A 17,800-nucleotide genomic window follows, 5' to 3' on the forward strand; every position below is an offset into this window, starting at 1 on the left:
AAAGAGTTTTAAATTTTAAGTTAAATAAATAATTTGTTAAAATATAGTTCTTCTAGTAAACTTTATATCGAGTACAGCGTTGGTCAGGTCACATCACTATGATCACGTGGCGGCAGTGAGGCGCGCGAGCAAGCCTGCGCGTGTCCGCCTCTCACCTACCCTTCACGCCCGCGATGCTAGATTTATTTTCATAAAAATAAGTATAACAATCGACTTACTGATGGAATGTGATAGTGGATTTCAATTTTGTGTATTTTCTAGTATCGTTTTTGCAAGATAGAACAGCACATTTCACCATGTTTATTCGTAATATGAAAAAAAATCCAGAGCAACGCACTTCGTGAGCACTCAACCACGACTGCGAGCGCTCGCGGCGGGAACGTCGTGTTGTTCCCACCTGTGCCTACTGTTCCCACTTGGTTGTTCGCACTCTATAGATAGTATATATACTCTAAGTTAAAAATATATAAATAGATTCAAATTTCAATTTCCAGTGAATTTCCATCTTACAAAAACGGTAAAAAAAACCATGACCATGACAGCTTATATTTTATTGTCTATGCATTATTACTTCATTGTCCATGAATGAAATGTCAAATCATTGAAAGATCAAAGATGAAAGAAAATAAAAAATAATTCAGTCAATTTTTACCAGTTGTAGGGGGAGGTACTCGCCGCGTGCTCCAGTCGTTGTTTTAACGACAAGTGTCTGAAATTTTTATATAATGTCTTCCCGGACAGGAAATTTCAAAAATCCATTCTCGAGACCATGGATGACTGAAACTGGAGCAGCGGCGGCCGCTGGAGGTGGATCAGTGGGACTGAAAGGTGTTGTTGCTGGCGGCATAACTGGTGGCATTGAAATTTGTATAACATTCCCAACTGAATATGTGAAAACACAATTGCAATTAGACGAGAAAGGTGAGTGCTTATCCTATGATACTTTATTTGATTAGTTTATGTCACAATAACATCAACAGAATCTGTAGTAGAACTGCGATCGCGGCGATAACATTGTCGAATAATATTTTTCCGTCTAAAAATAAAAAATTGGAGTTTACGTCATCCACACTCAAAGTATAAATATTTAATTCACTACAGTCCGAAGTATGGAAGGAACATATTTATTTTCCAATAAGAATCTTGTTAGTGTCGTTTTCGAGGTTACGTTACAATGAGGCGCTAAGTCGTATTTGTAAAATAATACTTTACTCAGCGACATGGACTTTGTTCTTTTTAATGTACGCGGGAAACAAAGATTAGTGATATATTGTTCCATGTATCAGTTTCTTCAAGGTTATTTTACTCTAATAAAAACCTATCAGGAATATTAATTGTATCCTTGTAACTTAGTTACATTTCACAAAATATTTCCTTAGGTATATTTGAATATGTTTACATAACTTCACAACTCAATGTTTATTGTTTGAGTTCATATTGTTATATTTTAGCTATACATAGGTATATATATTTCCAAAAGTTTTTTAAATTTAATATTCAGCAAAATTAAAAATACATTATACATCAATAATATTTGTAGGTCATAGATTCTTGTTACATAATAGACATCAATAGATGTTGGCAATAATTACAATATTCTTCCTTTTATAAAATTTTAATAAGTTTCCTGTTGTTGTATAGCCTGTTCTGCTGATTTCAATAGCAAATAATGTAAATTTTCCTCTAAACCATTAAATATAACACGAAAAATAGCTCATTAATGGTAGCTTCATAATCAAGTAGACAATATTGAATAAGCACGATTTATTTTGTGTTTGTTTAAACATTAATTACTACTATTATTTATATTAAATAATTTATTTTTAATATTTATTTTTAATAATTGTAATTAACACAACAAAATGTTTGTCTATTATTCTACAAAACACTATGTCAATGCTATACACATTCCTTAAGGGGTGTTAGGCGGTCAGCGAAAATTCAGCCATTCGGACCTGAGGTATGCAGTGAGGGTGTCCGCGTTTAGTATGGAATCAACATGCTCGAAACTAAAAATCGTAAGCGCCATTCACATTTTTATCAAAAACTGAATGAAAATATTTAGTATTTTTAAATATTTATTAATTTACGAATTATTATCGTAAAATACAGTTGTAATGAGCATTTATATGATATTTTAGAGGTAACTTCAGGATTTTTTTTATCGAGCAAAATTTTCCAAATCATGTTTTAGAAACAGTCATCCCATCACACATACGTTCTGTAAAACGATTGGGATTATTCTGTTATATTAATGGTTATTTATTAAAAGATGGAACTACGCTTCGCAAATCTTAAATTGAATCACATAAATCCATAAAAGCATTTTGTTTCAAATGCAAAATGATAATTTTAATCCAAAATGATTATGGAATGTTATTTTTAAATTGAAGTCATATGAAAAATGCACATTACATAATCTCAATATAAATATTTCAAATAATTGATGATAAGAGATTCCAAAGTAGTTAAAGTGAGGATGATAACAAATGGTATCTGTTGTCACTTGTGATAAGAATTATAGTTTTGTTTATAAAGTGTAAATGAGGTGTGACTGGGCCATTTTTAACCGACTTCAAAAAAAGGAGGAGGTTATCAATTCGGCCGGTATGTTTTTTTTTATGTATGTACACCGATTACTCCGAGGTTTCTGAACCGATTTACGTGATTCTTTTTTTGTTCAATGCGGGATGGTGTCGAATTGGTCCCATAAAAATTTTATTCGGATAGGCCCAGTAGTTTTTATTTTATGAGCATTTTTGTCTGTATTTGTAAATGTTGCAAGTGCAAGTTTGAAGTCGGTTGTTTTTAACGCAGTTTTATTGACTTGTAAATAGCAATGTATTATTGTGTAAAGCTTTTAGTTTTGTTAAATATTGCTTTATAGCAAACTAGGTTTCCGCCCGCGGCTTCGCCCGCGCAGTCAAAGAAAAACCAGCGTAGTTCCCGTTCCCGTGGGATTTCCGGGATTGCGTCATTTTCCCGGGATAAAAAGTAGCCTATGTCCTTTCTCGGGTATCAAAATATCTCCATATCAAATTTCATGAAAATTGGTTCAGTAGTTTAGGCGTGATTGAGTAACAGACAGACAGACAGAGTTACTTTCGCATTTATAATATTAGTATGGATTCCTTTATTAATTAAAGTACCACAGGTCCAACAGGCAGAGGCCCTTTAGAGAATTTAGGTGTGTTGTGGTACACCATGCCGCAGCATGCCTATGACTGCACTATAGAGACACAGCCCTGTATTATTGTATGCATGTAATAATCAGTCACTTCTATAGTAAAACTATCTGAAAATTTAATAACCTGTGAATATAATATGCGTAATTAACTTCTAATCTAATCATATTGTTTAAAAGATATGCTACTTTGAACAGGTATTTGAAGGAATAAATAATAAGCTTTATGCAAACATACATATTCGAATACTTCATAGGTTTTGAATGAACGGTAAACACATTGTAATCCATACTTATACCATAGTTAGACCACAGATGGCAGATATTCATATAGGGTGGTGGCACCAATTATCGGCCATGTCAACTTTTTTTGAACTTTGACTGGATGTAATTTTTACATTGATAGCTTTTTCTTTCTTACAGTGCCTTATTTAGGTAGATAGATATTGAAACTCCATTACTACATTTTCAAAATTACGAATCCATTGTTACTTTATTTAATATATAATTTTTATTTCGAGTATGCCGATTTCCCTCAATATCGGCCACTAATAGCAAGATAACACCCTAATATCTGCCGTCTTTGGCCCTAATATCGGCATATCTTTTCTAAGGTGAAGTTAGATCAATAAAACGTAAAACTTGTAACATTTTTTATTATCAATTAAGATACAAATCATTTTTTTAACTCACCTATCATGATTGGTATTTTCGTTGCATTGTCTTAAAAATTAAAAGTAATGTAACTAATTCAGTATTCTTAAGACAATATTAATAAAGATACGGGGTTAAATGAGACTTGTGTCCATCAACTAGAAAAAGAATTGGCTTTGAAATGTTATCAGAAATCACCCAATCATTATAGCCATTTGCAACATATTCATAGAATACTACATACACTTCTCATCCACCAATATTTGATAAACTGAGAAACCAGGATGGTGCTATAAACGATTACTTTAGTGGTCTATGGATATAGGGAAATCATCCATCGGAGGCAAAGATTCTCCTGCTGCAGATATGACTAGCAAAACAGTTATTGTTATTTTTTTCACTACCCTTAGCAACTTCATTCATAAATTTTCTTCCATACCTTAGGCTCTATTACTTCACCTGTCTTCGGACAAATACTAAAGCTCGTCTTATCCCTATTTAATATTCTCCGTGGATCTTGTAATAATTATGTCTTCCGTGCCCGATTGATTTTAATTTTTATATGTTCTTGTAAGTCATTAAACCACTTTCTTCTGTAACTACAGCCCTGGCCAGAGTAATAGCTTCTGGAGCCCTTTCATTAAGAATTGAGTGTCTTTTTAAAAACAAGGAATACCACTTTTTCTTTGGTTGTCCATTTTAAACGGATTGGATCTTTTATCTTATTTTATCATATTTTTAACGCTATTTATCACATTGCTACGTGATCTAGGAAAACCGCAAATAGCCATCCATATCATCCATTGAACAATTTCATCTTCTTCGACGATATCTCTACCAACTGTGCAATCTGTGTCTATTCTTCCATGAAGTCTACCTTGTAAAGTGGTCGTCGGAATGTTGTATTGTCGAATTGCGTCTCTGATGCTCATACTTTGATTTTTGACGGCATTCACTGCCTCTATTATTTTAAGATTGTGCCGGCATGATTATCAAAAATACATCTTGTATCACTAGCCCTGTTTATTGTAAAGTCCGACGGTACGGTAGTAGAAAAGGTTTTACTAAGGTGGCCGTTATTACGCATCGATTCGCTCTATATCGGCCGCAGCTAATAAAAATCTTTTTAGGCGGCCGACTTTAGGATCTAGTGATCAAACGGAGCTGCTGTTTCATTTCTAACCTTATTAATATCACTGCTAACATATAAAATAGCTAAACATGTTATTTAAAGTTTTCATACATTACCCCAATATCGACCACCGGCCGATGTTGAGATTTATCAATAAATACAGATCCCTAATCTCGGCCCCGCAATTATTTCATTAAAAAGACAAATAAATGTAAAAACACACTATTTTATCGATAATTTGACTGTTTTTCTTTAAGAACATATAAATTTAAATACTATAGGTTTGTTTAATTCCATTAAAAATTAAAATACTTATCCACGTAAAGCGTCGACTCAGGGATTTGACTCCGCAATGCCGCCAAACTACCCATATTCGTACCTGCGCGTGCTCTATGGCCAACTGAATCTTCAACAGTTAAGGTACCCACACCGAAATTTGGGAGGTTTTGCTTATGTATATAGAGTCTCTTTTTGCATAAAAATTTTTATGATATAAGATCGATATTTATAGTTATATTCCATTTTCTCGAAAAGGCCGATATTAGGAGCAGGCCGATAATAGGAGACTCCACCCTAATATAAATTATAATACTATACTCTTAAAACTGTCACGAAGCAATGTGTTAATTATTTACACATTTCTTAAAATTGAAGAATTGTTTGATATTTTACTAGTTTGGCCATGTAGGCTTCTTATTTCGATATTGTAGTGGAATTATCAATTATATCGAACGATTGCCGTTTTTCGTATCTACAAATTTCTATCCTCTTTCTCCCTAGTTATTCAAGTTATTTTTACATCTATACTACCAAGATTCAATCAATCCCTGTATAAAATATGCTACGTAAAAGGAAAATCTGGAAATGACGGTTGGACTAAACTCTAAAGCAAAGGGGGCGCAGGGGGACTTAGAAAATTTGGTGTAAAGATTACGCCAATATAAGCATGTTTTATAGGAACAACTTTTCTCTAAAATTAAAAATGGCCGAGATATTCGCCCTCAAAGGTTAGGTTTAGGTTAGGTTAGCCGTTAGGTTAGGTTAGGTTTCTTAAAAAAAAACTACACAGAAATAGGAGCTCCGTCGACGCGCAAAAAAAAATTTTTCACTTTGCATCAAAAAATTTCTAAGTCCTTACTTTGCGCGCGGACCGGAAATGACTCGCAAGTCGCAACTATTTCGATCAATAAAGCAATAGGCTAGCCCTTCCCTATTTCTCAATGTTGGCCAACACAAACAAAATGATTCTATACAGAAAAGGTAAACACGACTCCGCTATCGTAATTCGTCAATAAGACCAAGCCCTTATTATGCCTTTGCTTATCTATTCCTGTTAATTTGAATCAAAACAATCCATTACTTTTATTGTATAAGCTATTTTGATTCTAAATGTAAAATAACATTATAGGTTACCATAGGTAACTATGTATATTCTTAATATATATAAATCTCGTGTCACAATGTTTGTCCTCAATGGACTCCTAAACCACTTAACCGATTATAATAAAATTCGCACACCGTGTGCAGTTCGATCCAACTTGAGAGATAGGATAGGTTTTATCCCGGAAATCCCTCGGGAACGGGAACTATGCGGGTTTTTCTTTGAAAACGCGGGCGAAGCCGCGGGGCGGCGGGCGGAAAGCTAGTATTTTTTAAGAATTGAAATAGGTAAGTACCTAGGTGATTATTACTTAGATATGTCGTGGTCATATCGTAGATTTGATCATTTCATGATATGAGTGGCCATTTCACGAAATGGTCGCATATCGTGAAATGGCCAATTTAGTTTGGCCACATCATGATGTGGTTTGGGCAGATCAATGATAAGAAATCGTTTCACGATATGGCCAACTAACGCACGGTTTTTTCATGAAATGATCAAAATTATTTGATCATATCGTAAAATAGTTACATTAATCGTTGGTAGAGGCGCTGCAAGCTCTGTGTTTATGTGATAAGATGGCGGCCGCTGGCGAAAATTAAATTATTCGCAATTAAAAACTTCATAATTCGTTTAATAACAATATTATGAAGAAAGTCATAGCAAAGAATTTACGACGAAGAGGTACGAGTACTATGGAAAATGTGGATATCTTATATGTATTTAAGAAAAAATGCGACTTAAATAAAATAATTTAAGAAACTACTAACTACTATATTATTATAATTGTTTGTTTTTTAAAAAGCGATCCGCTTCTGGCACTCGCCGGCCGCTACCGCGGCACGCTCGCTTTGCTGTTTATCAAAGTCTAACCTAACCTAACCTAACTGTTTTCTATTGCAAAAACGATTCGCTTCTGGCATTCGCCGGCCGCTGCCGCGGCACTAACTTAAATGACATTAAACAAGTTTTTAGAACATTATTATTCTGAAATTTTTTAATATTTTACGGACTCTTTATATTTTATACGACCTGGCCAAATGTGGATGACCAAATCGTGAAACGTTGACGATTTAACGATCTGATCAAACTATGTTGGCCATTTCACGATATGCGACCATTTCGTGAAATGGCCACTCATATCATGAAATGATCAAATCTACGATATGACCACGACAGATATATTCTTAAAAGCAACGTTCCGAACAGTAGCATTGCGTCTGCAAACATAGGTAGACATATACAATCAAACACGAGAATAAATTGATCTCTATAAATACCCACAAACTATGCACTAAATTGATGCGAGCTATAAACTTTCAAACTTCAAATGACCGCGCGATGCAAAAAAATCTAAAGAAAGTTCAAAGTCCAAAAAATTTTCGCGCAATCTTCGACTCTATCAAAATATTTATTTCACAAATAACTTATTTTTAGGATTCGTTTGATCTATCAATAACAGAGCTATCGTTTTTCATTCTTATAAATAACTAACTTTCCGCCAGCGGCTTCGCCCGCGTAGTTAAAGAAAAACCCACATAGTTCCCATTCCCGTTGGATTTTCGCTATAAAACCTATCCTATGTTCTTCCTGTCTGTCCAAGTATTCTTTAAAAAAATATTCAATGTACAGTTTTGACTTTCCTACGACTTCAATATAGGTTGTTAGATAGGTATAGATGAAAAAATAAACACGCTTTCTTTTATTGCCACCGATCCTTGATAAGTGTACAAAGTTTGAATTAAATCTGTCTGTAAAGTGGCTCCAACTCGAGTCTCAGTTGGTTACACACAAACATACAGATGCAGCTAATAAAAGCGCGTTAAAAACAACATTATTATATAGGTCATTCACCAAAAGAAAGTCCCAAAAATACATCGGAAAATTCCAATCCTCGTGTAATCTAATCATTTCTGACTAGTTTCACAATATCTTGCGTAACAAACATTAACGTGACTTGTATTTAACGATGTTATTGCGCTCTACGCACTTGACCTAGAAATTCGTTTCCATATCGATTGATAAAACCTCTTTTGGTCATTTGTGGCTATTACCACTTATACAAGACTTATACATAAAGAGGGTTATTTATGTGTCCAAAATAATTAATTAACAACAAATATCCGTCTTCAGTTCTGTATGAAATGATAAGGTAATTATTTCTATCTACAATTTTCCAATAAGTTTTTGTTAAAAACTTAAACTAGTGTTGATGTTCTTTATAATGTAATTATACGAATTACAACCAAAGTGAATAGTAAATATTATGTTAATTAAATGTTGAATTACCTTTTGAACAGTTGAACCGTGGTAAAGATTCCTATTACTAAATCGTATTTAGTGAAACTTCAATAAATTAAAGTAAATCCGTTATTTGTACTACGCTTCTAAACGTCTGATACCTAGTTAGGTATTATATTAAAAGAAAATATTTTGTATTATTCTATGATAAAGAAAACAATTTCGAACTTCTGATTTAATCACATTACAGTACCTTAATAAACTATAAATCAATACGTATTGTTGTAATTATTCTCCAGCAAATAAAAAAACACAGCATAGGAGCATCAGAAGGAAACAAAAAGGTGACACATAAGTAGCTCTTAGCCCAAGTGTCGTAGACTATTGTATGTGACTGGGCCAATAAGGTCGTGAGTGGACTTATGAGTCTAGTCTAGACGATCAATTTATTATCAAAGTGTTGAATAAACTTAGCTAAAATATAAGGAGAAACGTTAGTAGCTTACACTTATCTATACTAATATTATAAAGCTGAAGAGTGTTTGTTTGAACACGCTAATCTCGCCAACTACTGGTCCCATTTGAATTCTTTCGGTGTTAGATAGCCCATTCATCGAGGAAGGCTATAGGCTATATCATATCATCACCCAAACACCAAAGTATGGTTCTCTATGACTAGTTCATATAATTATATGATGAGTACCTTATAACTTGATTTTATTTAAATGTGTATTGGAATCGTCTCTGAAATTCACAATTGCCCGTTTATATAAGCTTAACCAACTGAAACACTACTTTTTTGGTAGGCCAAATACAGTAGAACTCCAATTATCCGAAATAATGGGGACCGGGACCCATTCGGACAATCAAATATTCGGATAATCGGATTTTTTTTTTAAATTGCCATTGGAGAGAATAAAAGCTACGTTTTGATATTGCACTATTTTTTTATAAAAGAAACATGAAATTTTCAAGTTTTAAATATAAATAAAATGTACTTATGTATATGTACAAGTTTAGAAATAAAAATCATTGTTTTTTAAACATCTCCGTCAATGTAAGCTGTTTTGCGGTCTTCAACCGTTTTCGACAATTTTTTGTGATTCGGATGATCGGCGATTCGGATAGTCGGAGTTCGGATAATTGGAGTTCTACTGTAATCAGTAAATAAAAGAGACAAAAACCAAAAAAGAGCCAAATTCGTCATTATTATTAGTAGGTGTCTCAATATAAAGGAAGTCGTTCAGAAATTGGGAATAGAATAAATGTTATTTGTTGCCATATAAGTACGAGGAAGTCTGTGTCCATTTCGGTTGCACAATAAAACGGTATAGTCTCAGGGTCGGAGAAATATAATAAGTATTAAAATTGTATAATACTGATAATAATTGATATGGAATAACAAGCCGAGAAAACTTATTCACTCTTCAGCTTCATAATTTAAAGAAATTATGCAAAGTCCAGTGCAAACAAATTAAAGTAAATCCGATCTCATATTATATCGATATCATATTGAATTTGATATTTTGCTTTTATGACATTCAAATCCATACTTAATATTATAAATGCGAAAGTAACTCTGTCTATCTGTTACTCAATCACGCCTAAACTACTAAACCAATATTCATGAAATTTGGTAGTTATGGAGAAATTTTGATACCCGAGAAAGGACATAGGCTAATTTTTATCCCGGGAAAATGACGCAATCCCGGAAATCCCACGGGAACTATGCGGGTTTTTCTGCGCGTGCGAAGCCGCGGGCGGAAAGCTAGTTCTTTATAAATTTTAAACAATAGAAGAAATTCGAACACGCCTCGTGAGTTAGGTGAATAATATAATATACTAGTGGTTCGCCCCGGCTTCGCCCGTGGTACCTACATGTTTAAACTATCCTATCTCTCAAGTTGGATCGAACTGCACATGGTGTGCGAATTTTATTATAATCGGTTAAGTGGTTTAGGAGTCCATTGAGGACAAACATTGTGACACGAGATTTATATATATTAAGATGCTCCATCTATCTTGAATTATACTCATTACAATCACATTTATCCAGGTGGTACCAAGAAATACACGGGTATATTCGACTGCGTCAGCAAGACAGTAAAGGGCCATGGAGTCCTCGGTCTCTACAGAGGCCTCAGTGTGTTGCTGTATGGATCCATTCCGAAGTCTGCAGTTAGGTTAGTATCGACATACGTTTATTATGAGCTTTTGTGGATAATGCAGCAGTATGTTCAGGTAATTCTTGGGATTAGATAAAGATACCTGACCCTGAAGACCTGGAAGAAATGACTCTGTAGCCATAAGGTCGTCAATGTGCAATTATTTGTGTGTTTTCATAACTTATTCTTTTTTGGCTGAGTAAAGAATTTATTCATCAGAGATGAAATACAAATTTTAAACCCACTATTTTGACAATGTTAACAGAAAAATTGTCGTAGCTTAGAAATTCGTGCTAACATTTTATAACGTTGACCAAATAACACTAGGAACTAATTAAATTATATTGAAGTACCTAGTACTAAGCTAATTGTATTACCCCTAATAGCGTCTAATTAGGAAATAAATATCGTACTTGTGTATATTGTATCGGTTAATTGAAGTATACCAAAAGACATATTATACTGGTCAAACGAACAATATATTATGTAATCAATACTTAATATTATAAAGCTGAAGAGTTTTGTTTGTTTAAACGCGCTAATCTCAGGGACTACTGGCCCGTTTTGAAAAATTCATTCGGTGTTAGATAGCTCATTTATCGAGGAAGGCTATAGGCTTTATATCATCACGTTAAGACCCACAGGAGCAATGCGGTCGAAACCGCGGAGCACAGTTAGTACTTAATAAACTTTGCCATGCAATTAACACACACGCATATAAAACTATTTTGCTTATGGTTATGGATGAATATCGATCACAAGGCAAGAACCTTAAGAACCAACAGTTTCCTAAATTCACACTGACTGAAGTAATATAAAAATATGTATATAACCATTCTACATTACGATCCCACAAACACGTTTAACCTTCAACTTGGAATTTAACATATTTTACTCTGTTATCGAAGATTCATTAATTGGTCAATATTTTTTATTCTTGTTCTTTTACGAGAGTTGAATAACATTACGCATAATATAATAATAATAATAATATAATAAATCGTTTATTTGCAAGTAAACATGGTATACATAGGTGTTAATAATAAGATACATTATTTCAGCATGTTTAGCCGTTATTCAACGGCATGCATAAGTATACGTAATATGAATTAGCTACAGTATAAGGAATTTTGATGGACTTGTGAATAGACTCGTTGGGATGGGTTAAAGCAAAATATGATAATAATATATAAGCTACAATAAACATATCGTAAAAAAAAAACTTGAGGACAAAATAGACCATCTTAACACACCCACAGTTTTAACAGTTTTAACCTTGGTTGTGACATCCCTGTTTCATATATGAACTGTCCTCGGGGAATACATAAAAATCCTTTCAGTGCGACGAAATAGAGGATCAAGTAGTGACAGTAAATGAAATTGGACATGTACTTTGATTTGTTTCTTGATGCAATTGTATTTGAGAATAGCAAAAGAAAAATTAAATTAGTAGCACTTTTTAATAAATGAAACTATAGAAGAGTTTTGTTTTGGATTCTGTAAATAAATGTAACTTTCCATTTATGCTTTATATCTCTGATTAACGAAAGAAAATCTATTAATGTATCCGTTAAGATTCACCTTCCTATACTATAAAAACGTGATCTTCTCTAATTAATATCGTGACAGGCCAATTCAATTGAGATCTATCAAATGGCACAGTGTGATTCGCATATCACCAAGATGCTTAGAAACGGCATGATAAGGAGTTCATTGAGTCATACGGTCGGCAGATAACTTCTCAATGACATTCCGGACGATTACTTTTGTGACTATGTGCATTTGTTATAAGATTATCTTCAAATTGCTGCTAAGACCCCCATGTTGTATGAGCTCTTGCTCACAGTGCCAGTGTCGGTGGCCAGCGACAATTTAATTAAAAAAAAATGTAAATTTAATTAAAAAAGAAATAATAATGTACGTATATTGTACCGTAAAAGTGTGTGGAGATGGTGCAATCAAACGAAATTCATGGTTACCCTAACTACCATTGGTTGAGTAATGAGTTGTCAAAACGTTAGACAAGGACCTTTTCCTTTTGGGAGACCTCTAGCTCTGACCGTTTTTGGTTAACTTCCACTTAATATATGAAAATAACAACCTTGAGTTTTTTATCAAAACAAATATTTTTTGTTTAATAGGTTTGATTGATATGTTGTCAGCACCGTCGCCATGGCGTCGTGACTCGTGAGGCAGTGCCATAAGAGCTATAATACAAGGGATAGTACAAAGGGCATTGAAACTTTCTGGCATATCAAACCCGCCGCCATTTTGATTTTTTTTTCAAAATCGCGGCGCACGATTAAAGTGGTATGTATGGATAGAGGATACATAGACAAACAAAAAATGTCTTATAACATAGTACCCTAAAGCGTCACATTACCGAGATATTTGGAGGTAAATAACGGTTTATTGGAAGATAGTAGGTAGATTCATTACATAAAAACATACATACATTACATAAAAATGTAAGTAATGTAATGAATACCTACTTTCTTCCTGTAATAATAATAATCTACCCGGGATTGATTATTTGGAGATAATATTATGCATATAGACACGTATTATGTCTATTTTTAGTGTTTGTCGTACTCATAAGTGAATATTTACCTCCAAATATCTCGGTAATGTGACGCTTTAGGGTACTATGTTATGAGACATTTTTTGTTCGTCTATGTGTCCTCTATCCATACATACCACTTAAATCGTAAGCCGCGATTTTGAAAAAAAATCAAAATGGCGGCGGGTCGATATGCCAGCGTCCATACAAAAAGTTTCAAACCCCTTTGAATACGCTGAGTTTTATATAGAAAACGTTTGAAGTTTCATATTACTGATTTATAACGTTATTTGTTATATAAGTTCTTATCTCTATCTTTAAATTATATCTTATTTGTCCAGATACGATCGTAAAAGATATAAAACTGCAGTTGTTTTAATGTCACACGATAGGTGCTCGTTCGATTTCTTATCTTGAATCTACAATTTTTAACGTCATTATGAATAATTGTACTATCAATGATATATATGAGTACAGATTTTGTATCCATATTTGAATGATAAAATAAAACATACTTAAGATCACGATTACATTATCATTAGGTGCCTAGTAACAGTAATATTAAAAAAACCTTTTATCAGTGCGTTGAAAAGCCTTATAAACGATTGCCTTAATCAAAATATGAATATTAAAAAATGAATAGGTTTCCTTTTACCTTATAATTAAATAAGCACGTAAGGTTACACCGCACCTATAAATAACACCGCTTTTGATAACACAAATCCTATCGCCGCATGATGTTATTTATTAGTATGACACATTCTTAAACCCCTGCAGATAATATGTGATAGAAATCAACTTTGAAAGACATTACACAACTAGAATTTTCTGTTAGAACCATTATGTTACATAGCTGTTAAGGGCCAAATACTCATTCGGAAACAATTAATATGTCCTGAACGTACTAGCCACATGTACTAACTGTTATAGCGCCCGGCAAACTTCTTGGCCGAAAAAAAAGTAGCGTGTTGAGGGAAGCTTGCGCATATAAAAATGTACCAAAACTTGATGCGCAAACTTCCCCCACCACGCTACTTTTTGGCCAAGAAGTTTGCCGGGCGCTATAAGAAGAGCGACAAAGACCAACAAACTGCCTCAATTTCAGATTCGGAGTGTTCGAGCAAGCCAAGCTATACATGATCAACGAGAATGGTACTCTATCCAACTCTGGCAAGCTCATGTGCGGTCTCGCAGCCGGTGTGGCTGAAGCGATATTCGCTGTGACCCCCATGGAGACGGTCAAAGTGAAGTTCATCAACGACATGAGGATGGAGAAGCCGAGGTTCAAGGGATTCTTCCATGGGGTCAGGACTATTGTTAGGGAGGAAGGTGAGTTGCAGGATTTTTATGGCTATATGGAGGATTTTTTTTTTAATGGTTAAGTGTTTTATGATTTTGTTAGATGTGTATTTGTATTGTAATTGCCAATTGACGTGATAGACTTTCAGCATCTACGACATTCATCACCTCTTAAGCAGACTTTCTGTCTTAAAGATGATGAATGTCGTAGTTGCTTTAACTTTTTGTCGAGGAAAAATTTAGTGTTGATCAATATCGAGAACACTTTGTCGTTTAGTTGCTCTGCCAAAAATAATTAGTACAAAAATAGAAGTCTTGACTTAGCCAATAAAAATAGAATTACAGTAAATATCAATATGTATACGTAACTAGCTGTGCTCCGCGGTTTCACCCGCTTTGCTCCACTCCTGTTGGTCTTAGCGTAATGATATATAGCCTAATAGCCTTCCTCAATAAGTGGGCTATCTAACACCGAAATCATTTTTCAATTCGGACGAGTAGTTCCTGAGATTAGCGCGTTCAAACAAACAGACAAACATACAAACAAACAAACATACTCTTCAGTTTTATAATATTAGTATAGATAAGCAGAACACTTTTTGAATTAAATTTTACATATTTTGAATTCCAGGTGTCGGTGGCGTATACAAAGGTGTTACAGCTACAATCATGAAGCAAGGCAGTAACCAAGCGATTCGGTTCTTCGTGATGGAGTCATTAAGAGACTGGTACAAGGGAGGGGATAGAGATAAGCACGTGCCGAAGTATATTGTTGGACTGTTTGGTGGAATTGCGGGTAGGTGTTTATTTTATTTTTTGAAGTGAAACTGTGAAACTTCTTTAGGCGCGTTGAGAGTAAATTCAAGGTCGCGTCATGCAATACCGTCATGTCATGGAGTAATGCGACGATTTTGGTATCCTTGAATCTTGCCAAGGAAGTTTCACTTCTGATACGTGCTCTGCACACACGGTCTTTTTTCATGTGTAACATCTATTTCGTTGATTTATTTTATTAGATCAAATTAGTAGGTTTGTATTTAATAGGTTATCCAGCAAGCAGGTCTAATGCCTCGTCCAAACATTCGTATAATGTGCGAATGTTTGCACTATGGTATAGAAAAAAGAATTTGCCAATGGCGTCGTATGGGTTTGCATATTCGTGCTGTCCGGCTCAATTGTAGTTTTTATAAAAATAAAAATAAAGTTATAAATATGGTATTTTGTCACTATTTCTTTGTATTTTGATAAGTTTATCACTAATTTACAAAGATATCAAAGATAAACGAATGATAATAAAATAATGATGTTCGTTTGCTATCTGACATTCGTCTTATCTCTGTGTGACAAGTATTTTTAATTCGTATGACAAATCCTATCCAAAGGTTGCCTGGCAGAGACCGCTTATAGCGATAAGGCCGCCTATTTAACATGTTATGATTTTCTTTTTGTTTTGTTTTTATTTTTGTGTTTATTTTTTTGTGTGTGTTAAATAAAGAATTTAAATAAATAAAATCATGAATGCGGATTTATTTCAAAGTATATTCTTAAACGGGGCGGGAGGGGTCCTATTTTAATTAAAAAAAATATTCATTGTTATTTGATTCGTTTATATTTTAGAAGTAATTTCACCAGTATTTTATTAACCATCACTAACAACACTTTTCCAAGAATAGAATAAAGCAAAGTTTAATAATAAATTAATGCAAAAAAAAAACATAAATTGCATAATTATGATTTAAGAGTAAAAAATGCATAATTTCAAAGTCATAACGCGTCGCTAGTTGCTTTTATATCTATATTATTTGAAATTATTAACAAATAAGTGTTTGGGGAGAAAATTTATTCAAAAAAATCAATTTATTTATTCAGGAGCCGCATCAGTCTTCGGTAACACGCCAATCGACGTAGTCAAAACCCGCATGCAAGGTCTCGAAGCCGCCAAATATAAGAGCACATGGGATTGCTTCATCAAAACATGGAAACATGAAGGTCCCTTAGCCTTCTACAAGGGAACAGTACCACGACTCAGCAGAGTTGTATTCGACGTCGCTATAACGTTCACTATCTATGACAGCATCATGGACGTCTTCAACTACGTGTGGAAGTAACCATAGATAATACACAACCACAGACAGACCATAGACTATAGAGTAAGACTTTGCTTTTTAAATGACGTTTGTCGAAGGACCTAGTTACCTTATGGTGGTTAAGATTCAAATTTTGTAAATAGAATTGTTTTTTTTTTAATTAGATTTGGTATTACTGGTCCGGGAGCCAGAAGCAGATTTTATGACCAAGTTCCTCTCAAGCGGTAATTAGTAAAATGCATCAAAGTATAGTATTATGAAGCCTCGTGAACGTCAGCTGGAGCTCGGTTGGGGGGGTGAGCGGTTGTAGCCTCCCACGCACGTAAGAAAAAAAAGTATATTCATTCATTTCCTCTCAGCTAAAAATTTGTCAAATTGTAGCTAACCCAATATCTCAACGAAAAATAATAATCAGCTGGTTACAGCATGGTGTATTATGCGTCAGCTGGTGTCTCGAATATAATGAGACATTAACAAAATCATCGAGATACGTGGAATTCCATCAACATAAGTCCCCGTAAAAGATAAGTAATAACTTTATTAATTATATATTATACTATTATTTTTTTAATAAATAAAGTTAACTAATGTTTTTAGTGGGTTATTTCATATTTGTTACACTTTTAGGTAATTATGTGAATTTGATGATATGATAGTTATTTTTAAATGCAGTTTATAATATTTGTAAAAACATGTTTACCGATGTGGCTGAATGTACGTAGTGTAATCATGTGCACAACTAACCACCTCCAAGTACCTTATTACTGTCTATATTATGCTAGCGTGTGTTGCTTGAATTTTTAAAAATAACGATAATAATTAAAGATACGTCATTTCATCTCAGATGAAAATTTGTGAGCTGATTGTTAATATACTGATGCGATAAATAAAAAAAAATCAGCTAGCAATAATTCGAGGAAAACCTAGTCAGTTGATGCATATAAATTGGCAATAGATGCTTCTGTCTAACTCCTATGTAATAACTTTCAAAGTATCAGCTGACGGTTTTTCCACCCAGATACAGCCAGCTGACCTATATATATATCCACAGTTACATATAAGCTATCATCAGGTAAATTTTAGTTTGAGAGGAAATC

The 17,800-nt window shown here is 33.9% G+C and overlaps 1 protein-coding gene across 1 annotated transcript; it reads left to right on the forward strand.

Annotated features, from left to right (window-relative positions):
* The first annotated feature begins 635 nt into the window (after positions 1 to 635).
* On the forward strand, positions 636 to 16,874 carry LOC123700206 (putative tricarboxylate transport protein, mitochondrial). Its single transcript, XM_045647357.1, has 5 exons — positions 636 to 921; positions 10,649 to 10,775; positions 14,423 to 14,646; positions 15,248 to 15,412; positions 16,486 to 16,874. The coding sequence occupies exons 1-5, from the start codon at positions 726 to 728 to the stop codon at positions 16,722 to 16,724; spliced, it is 951 nt and encodes a 316-aa protein (XP_045503313.1). The 5' UTR covers positions 636 to 725; the 3' UTR covers positions 16,725 to 16,874.
* The last annotated feature ends 926 nt before the right edge of the window (positions 16,875 to 17,800 follow it).

The sequence above is a fragment of the Colias croceus genome, chromosome 19 (genome assembly GCF_905220415.1).
Source record: "Colias croceus chromosome 19, ilColCroc2.1".
Classification (NCBI taxonomy): domain Eukaryota; kingdom Metazoa; phylum Arthropoda; class Insecta; order Lepidoptera; family Pieridae; genus Colias; species Colias croceus.